We start from the raw sequence: 16,129 nt of genomic DNA, 5'->3' as shown, positions 1-16,129 counted from the left end.
AAAACCAAAGACACAAGGGAAAGATTAGTCCAAAGGACTAATGGACCACAACTACCACAGCCTCCACCAGACTGAGTCCAGCACAACTAGATGGTGCCCGGCTACCACCACTGACTGCTCTGACAGGGATCACAATAGAAGGTCCCGGACAGAGCTGAAGATAAATGTAGAACAAAATTCTGGCAAAAAAAGACCAGACTTACTGGTCTGACAGACTGTAGAAACCCTGAGAGTATGGCCCCCAGACACCGTTGTAACTCAGTACTGAAGTCACTTCTGAGGTTCACCCTTCAGCCAAAGATTAGACAGGCCCATAAAACAAAACAAGACTAAATGGGCACACCAGCCTAGGGGCAAGGACAAGAAGGCAGGAGGGGACGGGAAAGCTGGTAATGGGGAACCCAAGGTCGAGAAGGGGAGAGTGTTGACATGTTGTGAGGTTGGCAGTCAGTGTCACAAAACAATATGTGTATTAATTGTTTAATGAGAAACTAGTTTGCTCCGTAAATCTTCATCTAAAGTACAATTTTAAAAAAAAAGTTGTATCAGAAGATTAGTGGTTCAAACTCACTAAGCCAGTCCTCAAAAGAAACGCCTTGGTATCTGCTCCCTTAAAGATTACAGCCAAGAAAACCCTAAGACTGGTTCTATTCTGTAACACATGGGGTTGCCAAGAGTCAGAATCTATTCAATGCAACAGGTTTAGTCTGCCCTCTGGCTCCCAAATACAAAGTCTATCCCTTCCCCTCAAGGTTCCCAAGCGTCTTACCTCATTACTGCATTCAGTTAAAAGTCCAGAATCTCAGCAAAATCTCGTCAGTTAAAAGTCCCAAATCTCCTCATCTAGGTCTGCTGAATTGGGTATGAATGAGGCTACTTAGGATAAGTCACTAGGTACAGCTCCTGGGCTCCTCCTATGGGCGTGTGAGACTAAAGAGAGTTTGCAGCAACTTAGAAGGGAAAAATGCAACAGCAGGCTTTTTTTTTTCATGGAATTCTCTTTTTAAAAGATGTTTATGAGAATTGATTTCTCTCTCCTTTTTTTTCTCTCTGAAGGAACAAGCACATAATGATTGATTTAGGGACTGGTAACAACAACAAGATTAACTGGGCTATGGAGGACAAACAGGAGATGATCGACATCATAGAGACCGTCTACCGAGGGGCACGCAAGGGTCGGGGACTGGTGGTGTCTCCAAAGGACTACTCTACCAAGTACAGATACTGAGTTTTCCTGGTTGCCTCGTGTCCGGCGCTCTCACTGTTTCTGTGTATGTGAGTGTCATGGAATCACTTAAGCTATTTAGAGCCTTCGGGAAATTGATGGAAAAGTACATACAGCTCAAGGAACCAGAGTGTCTTTTTGATGTAAGGATTGCATAGCCTTAAGTTTTCAGTCTCCCTGTCCATTGTATTTTTATATTGGAAAATATCTGTAAATAGCTAACTGAAATAAATAAAACACAAAGTTATGAACAGTTATAATTGTTTGTTTTTAAGAAACTTGATGTATGGATTACTGATTTTGGTAGCCTAAATTAATTCTTATCTTTACCACTGGGATAAAATTAATGAGGCTGATAGGTTTTACATATTGGCAGTGGCAGTCCAGAGCCTGGAGTCCATAAGGAATACACAGTTAGGATAAGAATGTCTTTTAATCTTATTCTCCTGATTATTAAAACAATGTAATAAAATATTCTATGGAGCCTTCCCTTCAAATTTGAGAAAGAGAGCTGTCTCTTACTTCCCCTGAGATTGTGTCAAATGTACTTAAACATACGGCATTTTTTTGTAAAGTCTGTAGAAACCATGACCCTTTAGTCTTTATAGCTAAAAAGTTTCTTATTACAACTTCAAGTTTCTCTTGCTAGATCCCCTGTATCCTGGCATATGCAGAATAGTTGGTTGGGACCCTTTGTCTTGGCATATTCAGAATGGTTGGTTGGAATCCTTTGTCAAAGCATATGTGGGCTGGTTGGTTGGGATCCCCCACAGTGCATCTCAGCACACACTTAGAATGGTTGGTTGGGATCCCCAGTGGTGCATCTCAGCACACACTTACACTTTGCCTGAACGCCCAGTGTGGGTGGGAGCACAGCCCGGAATCTCTATCTGGGTTCAGATCCAGGCTCTGCTGCCCAGCTGGTCAGTGGCCTTGGACAAGGTACTTCCCTTCTCTGTGCCCTACCCAGCTATGAAAGGGAGATGACAAATATGTTCCTACATGTAAACCACTGAGGACAGTGCCTGGGAGATGTATAAGCCATGCAAAGTGTTTGCCGCAATTGTTTGATCCAGTTATTGTTAAAGCATGGGGAGCACTTACACAGTATGAAGCAGATTTTAAAACATGTCTAAATCTGGCTTTAAAATTCAAATGCAAATCTACATTTTAATCTCTGTAGCCTTAATTCCCCCTTTATAAAATCGGGAGTATAATACCATATCACAGTATTATGAGGTGGTACTGAAAAAAATCTGCGTGAACTGTAGTACCCGGCATATAACAGACATTCAATATTATACTTCTGCCATTTCTCCAAAGAAGGTAAATGGCCAATAAGCACATGAAAAGATGCTTAGCATCATTAGTCATTAGGGAGATATTTATCAAAACCACAAGATACCACCCTACAACCCACTAGGATGTCTGTTACCAAATAAATGGAAAATAACAAGTGTTGACAAGGATGTGGAGAAACTGGAACCCTCATCCATTGCTGGCAGGTATATAAAATGGTGGAGCCACTGGAAAAGTTTGGTAGTTCCTCAAAAAATTAAACATCTAACTACCATATGACCCAGCAATCCCAATCCTAGGTACATACCCACAAAAAGTGAAAGCAGGAGCGCAACAGGAAGTTTGTACATTAGCGTTCACTGCAACACTGTTCACATTAGCCAAAAGGTGGAAACAACCTAAATGTCCATCAGAAGATAATGGATAAGCAAAAGATGGTATAGTCATTCAATAAAAGCCATAAAGAAAAATGAAGTCTTGATAAATTCTACAACACGGATGAACCTTGAAAACATTATGTAAGTAAAGTAAAGTCAGTCACAAAAGGACAAATACTGTACAGTCCCACTTATATGAAATATCTAGACTAGGCTAATGTATAGAGACCAAGGAGCCTTGGTGGTACAGTGCTGAAGAGCTAGGCTGCTAATCAAAAAGGTTGGCAGTTGGAGTCTCAAAAGCTTGTGAGCAGCTATCTAAGACTCCGCTGGTCTTACCTGGTCCGGAGCAAGGGAGAATGAAGAAAACCAAAGACACAAGGGAAAGATTAGTACAAAGGACTAATGGACCACAACTACCGCATCCTCCACTAGACTGAGTCCAGCACAACTAGAGGGTGCCTGGCTACCACTACCGGCTACTCTGACAGGAATCACAATAGAGGGTCCTGGACAGAGCCGGAGAAAATGTAGAACAAAATTCTAACACACACACACACACACACACACACACACACACACACGGACTTACTGATCTGACAGACTGGAGAAACCCCGAGAGTATGCCCCTGGTCACCCTTATAGCTCAGTAATGAAGTCGCTCCTGAGGTTCACCCTTCACACCCTTCAGCCAAAGATTAGACAGGCCTATAAAACAAAACAAGACTAAATGGGCACACCAGCCCAGGGACAAGGATGAGAAGCCAGGAGGGGACAGGAAGGCTGGTAATGGGGAACCTGAGGTCAAGAAGGGGAGAGTGTTGACATGTCGTGGGGTTGGCAACCAATGTTAGAAAACATTATGTGTCTTAATTGTTTAATGAGAAACTAGTTTGCTCTGTAAACCTTCATCTAAAGTACAATTTAAAAAAAAAAGGGCAGTTTGTATCCACCAGCCACTCCTTGGAAACCCTATGGGGCAGTTCTACTCTGTCCTATAGGGTCGCTATGAGTTGGAATCCACTCTATGGCAACGGGTTTAGGGATGGAAGGGAGGGAGGAGGGTGGACATTGGAAAACATACTGTCTTTGTTCACAGCCATCTTTGTCAAGTGGTTAGAAACATATCAAGTCACCTTCTGAATTATATTCTTATTGCATTGCCTTTGTTCTTTTAATCTTTTATTTTACTAATACATTTTAAAATTACTGAAAATCAGAAATCATGTTATGTAGATTATTACTCAAAAGAAATTTTCATTTGATCACATTTTCAAGTGACTGGTTTAATATCTTCAGGTCTGTAAGAAAAAATTTGAAAGAGGTAAAGATTGATTTATATACCAGTTAATGCACACTTAAGTAAACTCAAAGCCAAAGTTGTCAATAAAAGTACCTTAATTTCCTGTAATTATTAAAACATTTTTGTATAGGAAAAATTCGGTATACAGAAAAACAATGTTAAATTATTTTCATTTTAGTTAGATAAGAGTCAATGTGGATTCAAAGCTCAGAGTGAATAAACAGTATGTACTCGTCAAACTAAGCATTACTACTGTATCAATATTCCACTTCTGTAATTAACCATTAACGGTGTCCAGGAAATCATACTTTTTCAACATTATGCTGCCTGTCTGCATTTTAATTAAATGCAGAAAAGGTGTAACAGATGTTGTCGTTTAATGAGGAGTCTGATAAAATGTCAAATCCATCAGGATATAGAACAGTCGTCGTCAATATTTCAGGGTTACAAGCTCTCTTCCCATTCACATCGCCCCGACAGGAACACAATTGTGGGAGATTCGCAGAATCTGTGAAATCTAAGGCATAAGGCCTTTTTGTTAACCCTGATGTAGTGCAACAATAAGCACAAAGTTATCCAAACAGATTTAACCTTACTTAGGTCTTTCTTTTCATTTAAAAGGCATTACAAACTTTTAAATTTTTAGATAGCTGACCTTCTTTCATGCTATTTTAAATAGTTGCTTTATGTGCATCTAAAAAAGAGAAGTTTTGACACCTACTAACCATTTAGTTTGATTCCCAGTATTTGGTGGATTTTTGACCAAATGTGAACTGCCCACTGGAGCTCTGGGGGAGTGGAAAGGGACACTTAATTCTTGCATGACCTAGCCTGTACCTGGCATTGCTCTCAGCTCGGGGCGGGGTGGGCAGCAAAGACAGCACAGACATGGAACTGCCCAAAAGGCACTTGCTCTTGGCGTTGTCTGCTTTGTGTTTAATCACCTTCAAGTGACTTGGGAATTTTATAGTGGGAGGGTGGAGAAGGCTAAAAGGCTTCAGGACCAGTGGGACCTGCCTGATGTAACCTTAATAGGTAAAGCAATATTTTTCACCCTACAGACAGAATTTTCGAGTGCCCCTCACCCCCCATTTTGCAGCTCTTGTGTAGCAGGACACAGGCTGTGGTTGTCTTACTTACCAGAATGCAAGATTTAGATATTTATAAATCATTTATCCGTGAACTATCTCTGATTTAGCAGGATAAGTATGGATAATTTGCCAGCTGACTTAGGATAACAGTTGTCAGCGAACGAAGTCATTTACATTGTTCAATTAAAATATGCTTACGTATTCAGAATATTATATCAGGAAAATGTGCATAAGTATTTAAATAAAATAAAGTTGTGTATCTCATATGTGTCACACGGACATACATCCAGACTGGGCCCTGAAACAGCATTTATTTTATCTTCAAGACAAAGTCGGAAATTCCGTTAGAAAAGACGTGTCAGTTTTATGGGGGCTGGGGGCAGGGCCCTTGGGACCACTCATGGAATGTATTAAAAATTTAATGTACATATGATTTCTTTAAATGATTACATGAATATATTCTGTCAAACCATGAGTTATAATCCCAAATCTCCAATTCACTGTGATCTGTGTTTTGACTGAAGACTAACTTGAGGGATGGAGTAAAAAGTACTTTAATAAAATCTAATCTGTAAATATTTAAAGTGTTTTTCATTTAAAATGTGTGATTTTTAAGGAATCACGAGAAAGTTTATTTTAGTCAGTCTATTTAGAAAATACCATTTGTAAATATCTTTTATTATTCCTGAAAATTTTTCATGTATAGAAGCAGTAATTCCATAGCAAACAAATATGGGATTGTATTTTTCAAGATGAACACAATCAAAAGACATGCAAAAGATAAACAGATGTGGTTTCATAATAATGATCTTACCATTTGTTCTTTAATAGGATTTTCAATCCCAGCTTGCACCATTAAGTCGTTCACATTCTTCTGTAAGTCGTCAATACGATTTCCCATTTCTTCCAGTACCATGTTAAGGAGAATTCATGGGTAGAACTCAGTACAGAGGCCTAAAAAAGCCTCAGAGACACTGCTTCAGCTTGCCCCTGCTCCTGCTGGTACTGACAAAAAAACTGCAGGTCAGAGGAGACAATGTAAACAAATGGCAGTTTTTAAAATAAAGAAATCAAAGATCATAATGTCAGTGCTAATTAGTTACTTCCACTGAGGTTTTTTTTTTTTTTTTTAATGTGCATATTTAAGCTTTAAACTTGAAAGCTCAATGTGTGAGTGTGGTACACTTTGTGGAGCTTTTGGTGTTGTAACACTGGACATGATGTCAGGGAGATGAGATTGTCTGATGTGTTTTAGCCAAATTCTAACGAGTATGTAACTATAATGAAAATAAATTATTTTTTAAACTGACTTTGCTATGGCAGTTTATTAGGGAAGTAACAAGTTCAGGAATGTTCAGGGTACAATTCTTCGATTGGAACAGCCTCTTCTTAGCCATGCCTGCAGGCACACCTCTCTCTGGCCCCTTGGCCCGGCCTCTACCCTGCTCAGGTAAGTGTTACAAAGCTCTTTTAGCTCTGCTGATATGTACCTGGAGGCACCCCACTCTACCAGTAAGCCTCAACCGGAAGGTGCTCAGCTTTCTCGCTCTGTGGGTGGGAAGCCCCACCGCAACCATCTGGCACTGGTCTCCAGATTCCCTCTGTTTTGCGCAGTCGTTTCTCACTGTCTTCCATGTTACAGCTCCTCTCACTGTCTCCTGGATCTAGGAGGTTTTCAGTGCAGGGATCCCAGGTCCAAAGGATGTGTTCCACTCCTGGCTCTTTCTTGGTGGGGTTGAGATCCTCCCTCCCCACCTCTGGGATGGCTCATTTTAAGCCTAGCAGGATGGCAGAACTGACCAATCCCCTTGTTAGGGTTCCATACACCTTATTTGCATGGTCCCACCCCACAAAGGTGCCATGCACCTTATTTACATTATTAGCAAGCTATCTAATCCCCTTGGTGGGCCACAAGCACCTCATTTGCATAGTCCCACCCAGTCGTTTGGTAGGAGTTATAAAGACTGTGGCTAGAAGGGGCATATTAAGTAATTCACTGCATTGCAATGTTCAACCATCACAATTGTTCCCAAATTTTTCCATTACCCTTAGAAGCTCAGTGTCCCCTAAGCATTGTGTCACATACAGTTTCTAAGGAATATATTTAGTTGTGAAAAGTGAACTCAAACTGGAAATTTATATTACTCAAAGTTGGATTCGCTCAAACTAGAAACAAACATTCTATCTTAATTCTGTTTGATTTCATGTTTCTAAGACAAAACTGTGTGAGCTGCTGAAGTTAAAGATGAAGGAGAACCATAGCTAGTATTCTGTGTTGGAGACCTTCATTATTATGTTTGTAGATTTCTGAGTGTTACAGAACGACAAGCCGAGTGTTATAGGGCAAATAAACCAGATTTAGGGCTTTTGAAAAAGCCCCATTTGGTGGTGGTGTTGATTGAATTGTGTCCCCCAAAAATGTGTGTCAATTTGGCTAGGCCGTGATTCCCAGTATTGTTAGGTGGTCCACCATTTTGTGATCTGATGTGATTATCCTATGTGCTGTAAGTCCTAACCCCTATGATGTTAATGGAAGCCCTGGTGGCGCAGTGGTTAAGAGCTATGGCTGCAAACCAAAAGGTCGGCAGTTGGAACTCACCAGATGCTCCTTGGAAACCCTATGGGGCAGTTCTTGTCTGTCCTATAGGGTCTTCGCTAGACTGCATTGGGTTTTTTTTTTAATGATGTTAATGAGGCAGGATTAGAGGCTGTTATGTTAATAAAGCAGGACTCAATTTACAGGATTAGGTTGTATCTTGAGTCAATCTCTTTTGAGATACAAAAGAGAGAATTGAGCAGAGAGGAGAGGGACCTCATACCAACAGGAAAGTAGTACCAGGAGGGGAGCGCGTCCTTTGGAGCTGGGGTCCCTGCTCTGAGAAGCTCCTAAACTAGGGAAAGATTGATGACAAGGACCTTCTCCCAGAGCCAACAGAGAAGGAATGTTTTTCCCGGAGCTGGCGCCCTAAATTCACACTTCTAGCCTACCAGACTGTGAGAGAATAAATTTCTGTTTGTTAAAGCCATCCGCTTGTGGTATTTTTGTTATAGCAGCACTAGATAATTAAGATAGGTGGTACTGTATGTTGTGTTCCTTGCACTTTGTACTTGCCATACGGATGTCCTGTATTGTCTGCCAAACAGGAAATCAAGTCTTCTGCTTGAGGTGAATGGTAATTAATACATCAGGGTGCCACGTAGAAATGCAGGTGTGAGTACTGGGAAGCCCTAAGTAAACAATTGTCCACTAATAGCAGACAACAAAAATATATTCCACTGAGAATTTGAACAGTCTAAAAACATTATAATATTTGTTATAAGAAAAGGATATTTCTGAGGTTTAATGTTGCAGTCAGAGCTTGAAAATGTTCTTGAAGTTCTTGAAATAGATTCTCTGCCTGATAAAAATGAACCACAAGGAAACAATATAAAATTTCCGGTTGGTGTAAGGCATTTAAAAAGTCATGGAATAGACACATAATATAAGGTCAATTGAATTTTGGCAAAGGTGCAAAGGCCCTTTGATTCAAAGAGCAAAGGAAAATCTTTTCAACACACGGTGCTGGGACAATGGAATAACCGTGCATGAGTAAACAAATAAGCAACCCTGACCCTTACCGCACACCATACACTAAGGTAAAAATGGTCGTACACTTAAACATAAGAGCTAAAACTATAAAACCTCTGGAAGATAACATAGGAGAAAGTTAGTAACCTCGGGTTTCTCAAAGAATTCTTAAACAGAACACAAAAAAATCACCCATGGCTATATCCTAGGAGGTATCTCCTCTTCTACACTTGTGGATATTTATTAGTTAGTACAGGAATTGCAGATACTGTTTACCAGGTCACACAGAAATAGCACTACTACTGACATTTCATATTTACATACTGCTTCGTAGTTTGCACACTAAAATCCCATACCATGAATTATATCATTCAATCCTCACAACTTTGTACCATCCCCATGTTAGAGATGAGAACACGCAGCTTAGAAGTGCCCACCTGTGGCTTGGAGCAGGTTGGTTTCCAGTCACAGGAGACCTCTGGGCCATGTTCTCCTGTGTGCCTCTAGAATTTGCCTTTATAGATGAAGACGCCTGGCCCTGCCTGTCTAGATGCTTCTCCTCCGTGGGGTTCTCTACCTTTGGCAGGGGGATGTCCATGAAAGTGCATAAGACATCTAACAAACGTTTTTAACCCACAGATTATCAGCCTTTTAAGCTCCAGGGGACTCCTGGAAGGAGCTCTGGTGGCACAGTGGTTAAGGACTCTCCTACTAACCGAAAGCTTAGCTGTTCGAGTGAGAAAGATGTGGCAGTCTGCTTCAGCAAAAATTTACAGCCTTGGAAACCCTATGGAGCAGTTCTACTCTCTCCGATAGGGTCGCTATGAGTCGGAATCGGCTCCACGGCAACGGGTTTAGTTTGAGATTCCTAATAACAGTATAGTGGAGCCGGAGCTTGCTTTAGCCCCCAGGAAACTAGAAGAGGTGGGCACAGGAGGGGCGCTCAGACCAGGCCCATGCGCAGCTGCCTGCAAAGGGTTTCAGAGAATCAGTCAAATGCCCAGTGCAGCCGGGGGTAGCTTGCTGAGTCACCCCGAAATGCATGGGCTGTTCCCTTCGTGTTGTTTCCTTTAATTCTAACATTGTTCAGTCTCCTGGGGGGTAACGCCCCGCGCACCCTGCACCGTTCTCGGCATTAGCCCGGAGGGAGGTTGATGGGTGGGAGGAGCGGTCTCAGGGGAGGGCGGGACCCGCGTCCCCTCCGGGGGGCGGGAACCCAAATCTGTCGCCTCTCAGGGCGGGAGCCCTCATCTATCCCCTCCGAGGGCGGGACCCTGTCCGTCCCGCACCCCGCTGAGGGGCGCCTGGGCGGGACCTAGGTCTGTCCCAGGAAGGGACGAAGGGGACATGAGCACGTCTGCTCCGGGTGACCCTCAGGCCCGCAGGAGCCCCCGGGCCGCGCCCCCAAGATCAGTTTGGGGACGCTGACGCACCACAGGGGAGGCGAGGACCGGGACAGGGTGAGGGGCCCCCACTCACGGCGTCCCGGAGCGGCTCTGCCGCCGGATCCGGCTCCCGCGAGTCCATCGCGTCCCCGAGTCACCACAGGCGCCAGCGAGACAGGCTGCGCGGGCTTACGAGAAGCCGATGTCTACCGAGTGAAATATTCATGAGGAGTTGATGCGCTCTCGGCAATGACGTTGAAAGTGTACCCAGCAATTAAAAATTTAAAACTGAATTCCTGGGCAGGTGGTGGGGGTGGGGCAAGGCCATTCACGCTCAGGAGACACTCCGAGGAATTCTCTGCGAGACCCCCGGTCCTGCTCCCGGACCACCAAGGAGGGTGACGGAATGGTAGGCTCATGAGGTGGGCGGGGCACCTGTGGCACTGAGGGGGCAGGTGTACCTATGGCACACGGTGCGGGGGAGGGGGACAGGTGTACCTGCAGCGGGGGGTGGGGCAGAGTGACGGATGTGCTGACCGCCGGCACCTTTCGCCTCCTTCTCGGTCTCCGCACATCCTGGCTTTCGGACGGGCTGGGATCCTGCACTAGGGACTGAGGCCGCCCTCGGAAACCGGCCTCCGGTCCGGTTTTGCAACTCATCATAGATTCCTTAATTACCCTGTGGAACATCAGCCGGTTTGCTTTGCTTTCCCTTACATCAGAGATGGTGCCCGCGTCTTACACCAACAATGCTTAGCTGGAGTTGGCTTCAGGTAAAGAAGAGATCGAAGCGGGTCTTGCTGCTTGTCTACTCACTCCAGCAACCCACGCAGGCCCAGGTGCGCTTCTGTTCTCAGAACTGTAATCACTGAGCAATGCTGGAGTCTGTCCCCCTTTGAATCTCTGCCATTGCTGTGAGTGTCACCTTTAAAATTCAGAATAGTCATGTTTGTAACCAATTCCCGACACACTTCCAAGACTCCTCCGATTTTGATCTCCTTGGAGATCTTGTAGAGCTTCTCATTTCGCAGTTTCTGGACCGCCCTTCAGATCCCTCGTGGGTGACCTCCCAGGGCCTTGCTGTGCCCCCTCTGGACTGGAAACTGAGTGAATCTCAGGGCCACCCCAGGATACCCAGAGCCCAGCCTAGGACAATATGGAGGCTGGTTGGCTGAATGTGTGGATAAACAAAACACCACGGAGGTGCAGGAAAATGCTCATGAAGAGATGCAAATCAAAACCTCCCCCAGATACCACTTTACACTCACTAGGATAGCTATAATCAAAAAGACAGACAATAACAAATGTTGTGGAAGATGTGGAGAAACTGGAACCCTCGTAACACTACCGTGCAGTCGCTTTGGAAAACAGTCTGGGAGTTCTTTAGAAACATAGAATTACCATTTGACCCAGCAATTCCACTCCTAGGTATATACCCAAGAGAATTGAGAACATATGTCCACACAAAACTTGTAGACAAATGTTCATAACAGCATTATTCACAATAATCAATAAGTGGAAAGAGCCCGCTGATGAATGGATAAACACAATGTGGTACATCCATACAATGGAATATTTTTGGGCCAGAAAAAAGAATGAAGCTCTGATACATGTTATTACGTGGATGGACCTTGAAAACATGAAGCCAATTTAAAGAAGCCAGAACAGACAAATCTTAAAGACAGACAGTATATCAATGGCTGTCCAGGGTTGGGGCAGGGGATGGGGAGTGACTGCTAATGGGTAGTTTTCTTTCTTGGGTGGACAAAATTGTTCTAAAATTAGATGGTGGTAATGATTGCACAACCCTGTGAATATACTAAAAACCATTGAAATGCATGTTTAACTGGATGAATTTTCTGATACGTTAACTATGTTTTAATAAAGTTGTTAATAATAATAATAAAAGCACGGCCATTTTGCCACTTTTTGCATATTTTAACATCTGCCTCTTCCTCCCCGCTCCCCAAGAGGGGCAGAGTTGGGAAGGGGACGGCCTGTGAACACCGGGGTGGTGAATTGTGGGAAGAAAGTTTCAGACTCCACAGGGCGGGCCATCTGCGCTCTTTGGGGAAGATGAGCGTTGGCGATGGCTGGCGCTCAGCCTGGGGTTCCTCCCTAAAGGATGGCTTCGTGCGAGGGCCCCGGAGGTGGCTTCTGTGTTCTCTCTGAGGAGGCGGCAAGGTGGTCTGCTGAGAAGGTCAGGAGGAGAGGACGGGGCGTGAGGAGGCGGGGTCAGGAGTGGAGCGGCAATGCCTTCTCACCAGGCTCCCGACAGCACCTCTGCCTGAAGCCGGGACACGGTGGCGCCAGCGTGCGCAGAAAGGGCCTTGAAGATCCCCTCTCCTCCGGTCCCCTGGATGGCGGAGGAGACGCCGGCCTCGTTTCGGTACAAAGCCATGCTGGTGCCCTCCTTCTCTTGTCCGGTACTGGTCACCTGTGAGGATGACCAGGATGCTCAGTCCTGGAGCTCGGAGGGAGCCCCAGGTCACACACCGGGCTATCTGTGGTCGAGGCCTGAGGAATCTGGGCGAGGCGTGGCAGGGTGATGTGCCCAAGGCAGCGACTTCCTGAGCGAGGAATTGTCTTATGAAGTAAGACTTGAGTTTCTTTGGGATAAAGTACATCTTCCCAGCCTCAAACCCCATGGACCTAGCACAGCCACCAGTCTCTTCCCCTCCCCTTTGTATTTTTTAACATGTTTTATTTTTCTCAACTGAAATCTCTCTGGCCCAATAGAAACTACACAGAAACTTGCCAACCCTTACCACCTAATCTCCACTGGAGAGCCAGGGCCTGTTGCTCTATCCCTGGCCCCTGGGGTGGTTTTCACCTGCACAGAGTCAGAGGCCAAGTTCTTGTCCTGTCTGCCCCAGAGACGACTGTGGAGGTGAGACTCACTCAGTATAAACCGCTGTTAAACGTGATAACTCTCAGGAACTAGCTTCAGGGAATAAAAATCCTTTACTGCAGGCGATGAGTTCATTTTTGAAAGGCAACTCTTATTTTCATTATACAAGACACAAGTTTAATAAAAACTAAAGCAAACCCTGTAGGATTTGTCAATATTTAGACAGTTGTCTTATATCTTAACTTTAGAGAAAATCTCTATTTCAAAAGCCTTTTCTGGAGTTTCTTCTTCTCACACCCATGATGATGATTAATAAACAATAATAAAACTATGTAGCACTCGATTTAATCCGTAACTGTTTCTCTACTTCTCTAAACCTCACAATTCTATTGATGGGATGGTCTCAACTCTTAGATTTAAGAATTTGGAATCAAATCCTATCTATATGCTTACTAGTAGCTGGAGACCAATTCTAACAATCAAATGTCTCTAGGGTTGCAGGAGGAACAAAGCCAGAGAGTGGGGGTGTGGGGTGGGGTAGGGATGGGGCAGGTCTGTGACCAGGCCCTGTCTCTGCTCTTCTCAAACTGCCTCAATGGTAGCAACACCCCCGGAGCTTCCAAAGTGACCGCCTTTTCCTTTAATAATAATTGCTGGTGGCAGGAGCTCAGCCAGGAGACAGTCACTCCCATTCCTGAGTTTACAGATAGTGGAGATCATAATTGGCAGACAAACCTAAAAGTTGTCTGTTTTTGGCTTGATATAATTATTTGTAGATTGGCTGTGCTTTCCCGTTTAGGATGTGTGTTCGGCTGAGGATGAGGGTAGAATGCGGCCTTCCCTCACTTTATGCCACCAGGAAGTGTTGAAGCCCCTGTACAGAGGGAGCTGCCCAGGGCGAGCCCAGCCTTGGAGAATGTCAGAGTGTACTAGGAAGCTATAGAAATGAGACGGTGTTTAACCAATGCAGGGATAGACAGGTTAGGGGAAGAAAACAGGGTCTGAGTAAGACCCCAAAACCATATTTATGAAATCAAAGACACAGACACACAAAACAGAAGCTAAGTATGAAACAAAATTTTAACTAATAAAGAAAATGGAAACTTTGTTTTCGACCGGTGAGAACATCATGACATAAGCAAATGTAAGGTCAAGTTCAACCCCGTGAAGTGCAGGTGGCAGTGGGAACCCCAGCACTGAGTTCAGTGTGAGCCTCACTATGAGGGGCTCCTCATCACCAGCAAACGGACACCTGCTGCCCACGACCTGCTGCTTCCAAGTGTCACCTATACTTGTAAACAAACACCTGTATCATTATTGGAGCTGGAGACGGACACACGGTGTTTTCATTGTACTAGCCTCTCCACTTTTGTATGTTTGAAAATTCTCATTAAAAAATTCTGTAAGAAAAAGAGCTGTTTTAGGGGGAGTATATAGATTTGGGTAGAAATTATTTTTTTCCTGTTGCTTTTTTATTATTCTAAAATAGTTGCAATATTTTCATAATTTTAAGTTTCATTTTTAAATGCAATCTTAGTCAAACATTTTTTAATCACACTAATTACTTACTATGAAAATTTGGTCCCTTTATTGTAAGTGGCCTCTTCTGACACAGTTATCTTTGAGTAATGAGGACCTCCTGTGAATGTGAAAACAGTGGCTGCCAAGCCCCCAGGGAATGTTGAAAAGGCTGTGCCCAGACTAATTACAACAGCACCTCTGGGCTGAGCCCAGGCATTAGTAGCTTTTAAAGCTCTCAGGGGTTTCAAGTCGACCAACCAGTTCAAAGCCTGGGGAATGACAGCAACACTGTTAGAGAAACAAGGAAGGGGAGCCGGCTTAAATCTCCCTATAAGCAGAACTACCACCTGTCTGTCAGTTTGTCATACGGTGGTAGCTTGCGTGTTGCTATGATGATAGGAGCTACACCATCGGTATTTCAAATATCAGCAGGGTCACTCATGGTGGACAGGTGTCAGTGGAGCTTCCAGGCTAAGACAGACAAGGGGAAAAAAATCTGGTGACCTACTTCTGAAAATCAGCCAATGAAAACCCTATGGATCACAACAGAATATTGTCCAATTTAGTGCTGGAAGATGAATTCACTAGGTTGGAAGTCACTACACAATGGCCACAAAAATGGACTTAAACACGCCAGCGATCATGAAGCTGGCACAGGACCAGGTAATGTTTTTGTTATGTTGTAGATAAGGCCACCATGAGTCAGACCTGAGTCAATGGCAACTTACAACAACAACAGCAACAATTTGCTCTACTATTTGATTACCCAGTGGGTACAGTTTATATGTAAGTAAATCTTGAATTGTTTCCCTTTCTTCCTCCAAAGATGGCCAATTAAGCATTTAAAAAATATATTATTATGAACTCGTGGATTTAAACACATTTGATCCATTGGAATTCTTAACCTTACTGAAGCTCAAATTGCTCTCTTTGGCTAATAGGAACATGGTAAGTTGATTCCTGATTTAAGGGTATAAGCTTTTTAAAAAACTTCTGTGGTGCAATGGATCGTTTTTGTGTGGGCTTTCTTATCATGGTCTTGTAACTCCCACCCAAGTGATTGGGTGGGACTGTGCAAATAAGGTAATTGTAGCCCACCAAGGGGATTGGTCAGTTTTGCCATCTCGCTAGGCTTACTTAAAAGAGAGAGAATTCCAGAATAAACAGGGGATCTCACCACCACCAAGGAAGAATAGCCAGGAGCAGAGTATGTCCTTTGGACCTGGGATCCCTGTGCCGAGAAGCTCCTGGACCCAGGAGAGAAAGAGCTGTCACACTGAAGACAGCGAGAAGCGGTGGCAGAGAAATGGCAGTGCCAGGGGAGACTGGCAAGAGACAGCTCAGTGGGCTTCCCAGACCATGGACCGAGAAAGCTGAATGCTTTTGGGCAGGAGGCATGCTGATGGAGTAGGGTGTCTCTGGACACTTGGTGGAGCTAGGTTTGCCAACCCACGGAGCTAGAGCTGAGCACCTTTGGGCCGAGGCCTACTGGAGGAGTGGGGTGCCTTT

The 16,129-nt window shown here is 44.1% G+C and overlaps 2 protein-coding genes across 5 annotated transcripts in view; one reads left to right on the top strand and one right to left on the bottom strand.

Annotated features, from left to right (window-relative positions):
• TXNL4A (thioredoxin like 4A) overlaps positions 1 to 3,014 on the top strand; it is a 24,675-nt gene extending 21,661 nt beyond the window's left edge. For 2 of the 3 annotated variants that reach the window (XM_023741230.1, XM_023741231.1), the window contains one exon: positions 1,057 to 3,014. In XM_023741230.1, coding sequence (XP_023596998.1) covers positions 1,057 to 1,228 — 172 coding nt within the window. In that variant the 3' untranslated portion in view covers positions 1,229 to 3,014. The remainder of the gene's footprint in view (positions 1 to 1,056) is intronic. The other variant, XM_004386909.2, reaches the window with a different exon arrangement.
• A 1,072-nt stretch (positions 3,015 to 4,086) lies between these two features.
• HSBP1L1 (heat shock factor binding protein 1 like 1) lies at positions 4,087 to 10,429 on the bottom strand. Of its 2 annotated transcripts, XM_004386932.2 has the most exons (4): positions 10,343 to 10,429; positions 8,627 to 8,693; positions 6,110 to 6,204; positions 4,087 to 4,202 (listed from the first exon to the last, which is right to left on the bottom strand). In XM_004386932.2, exons 1-4 carry the CDS (start codon positions 10,388 to 10,390, stop codon positions 4,197 to 4,199), a joined length of 216 nt encoding a protein of 71 aa, XP_004386989.2. In that variant the 5' UTR covers positions 10,391 to 10,429; the 3' UTR covers positions 4,087 to 4,196. The 2 variants fall into 2 exon arrangements, 1 of the variants encoding a protein (XP_004386989.2); XR_002825688.1 differs by lacking the exon at positions 8,627 to 8,693 and having other exon boundaries at positions 6,110 to 6,300; positions 10,343 to 10,416.
• Positions 10,430 to 16,129: the final 5,700 nt, after the last annotated feature.

The sequence above is a fragment of the Trichechus manatus genome, unplaced genomic scaffold, assembly GCF_000243295.1.
Source record: "Trichechus manatus latirostris isolate Lorelei unplaced genomic scaffold, TriManLat1.0 scaffold00176, whole genome shotgun sequence".
Lineage (NCBI taxonomy): Eukaryota > Metazoa > Chordata > Mammalia > Sirenia > Trichechidae > Trichechus > Trichechus manatus.
Note: the sequence above shows the minus strand (reverse complement) of the source record. Positions and strands in the feature narration are given on the sequence as shown.

What these genes read in the sequence shown, in the direction of transcription:
- HSBP1L1 (XM_004386932.2), bottom strand. Translation starts at nt 10,390, where the DNA reads ATGGACTCGCGGGAGCCGGATCCGGCGGCAGAGCCGCTCCGGGACGCC. An exon ending in CAGAGCCGCTCCGGGACGCC is followed by an intron (nt 8,694 to 10,342) that starts GTGAGTGGGGGC and finishes CATTTTTATCAG; the next exon opens with GCAGAGAATCTATTTCAAGA. An exon ending in TGCAACATTAAACCTCAGAA is followed by an intron (nt 6,205 to 8,626) that starts ATATCCTTTTCT and finishes TTAACATGGTAC; the next exon opens with TGGAAGAAATGGGAAATCGT.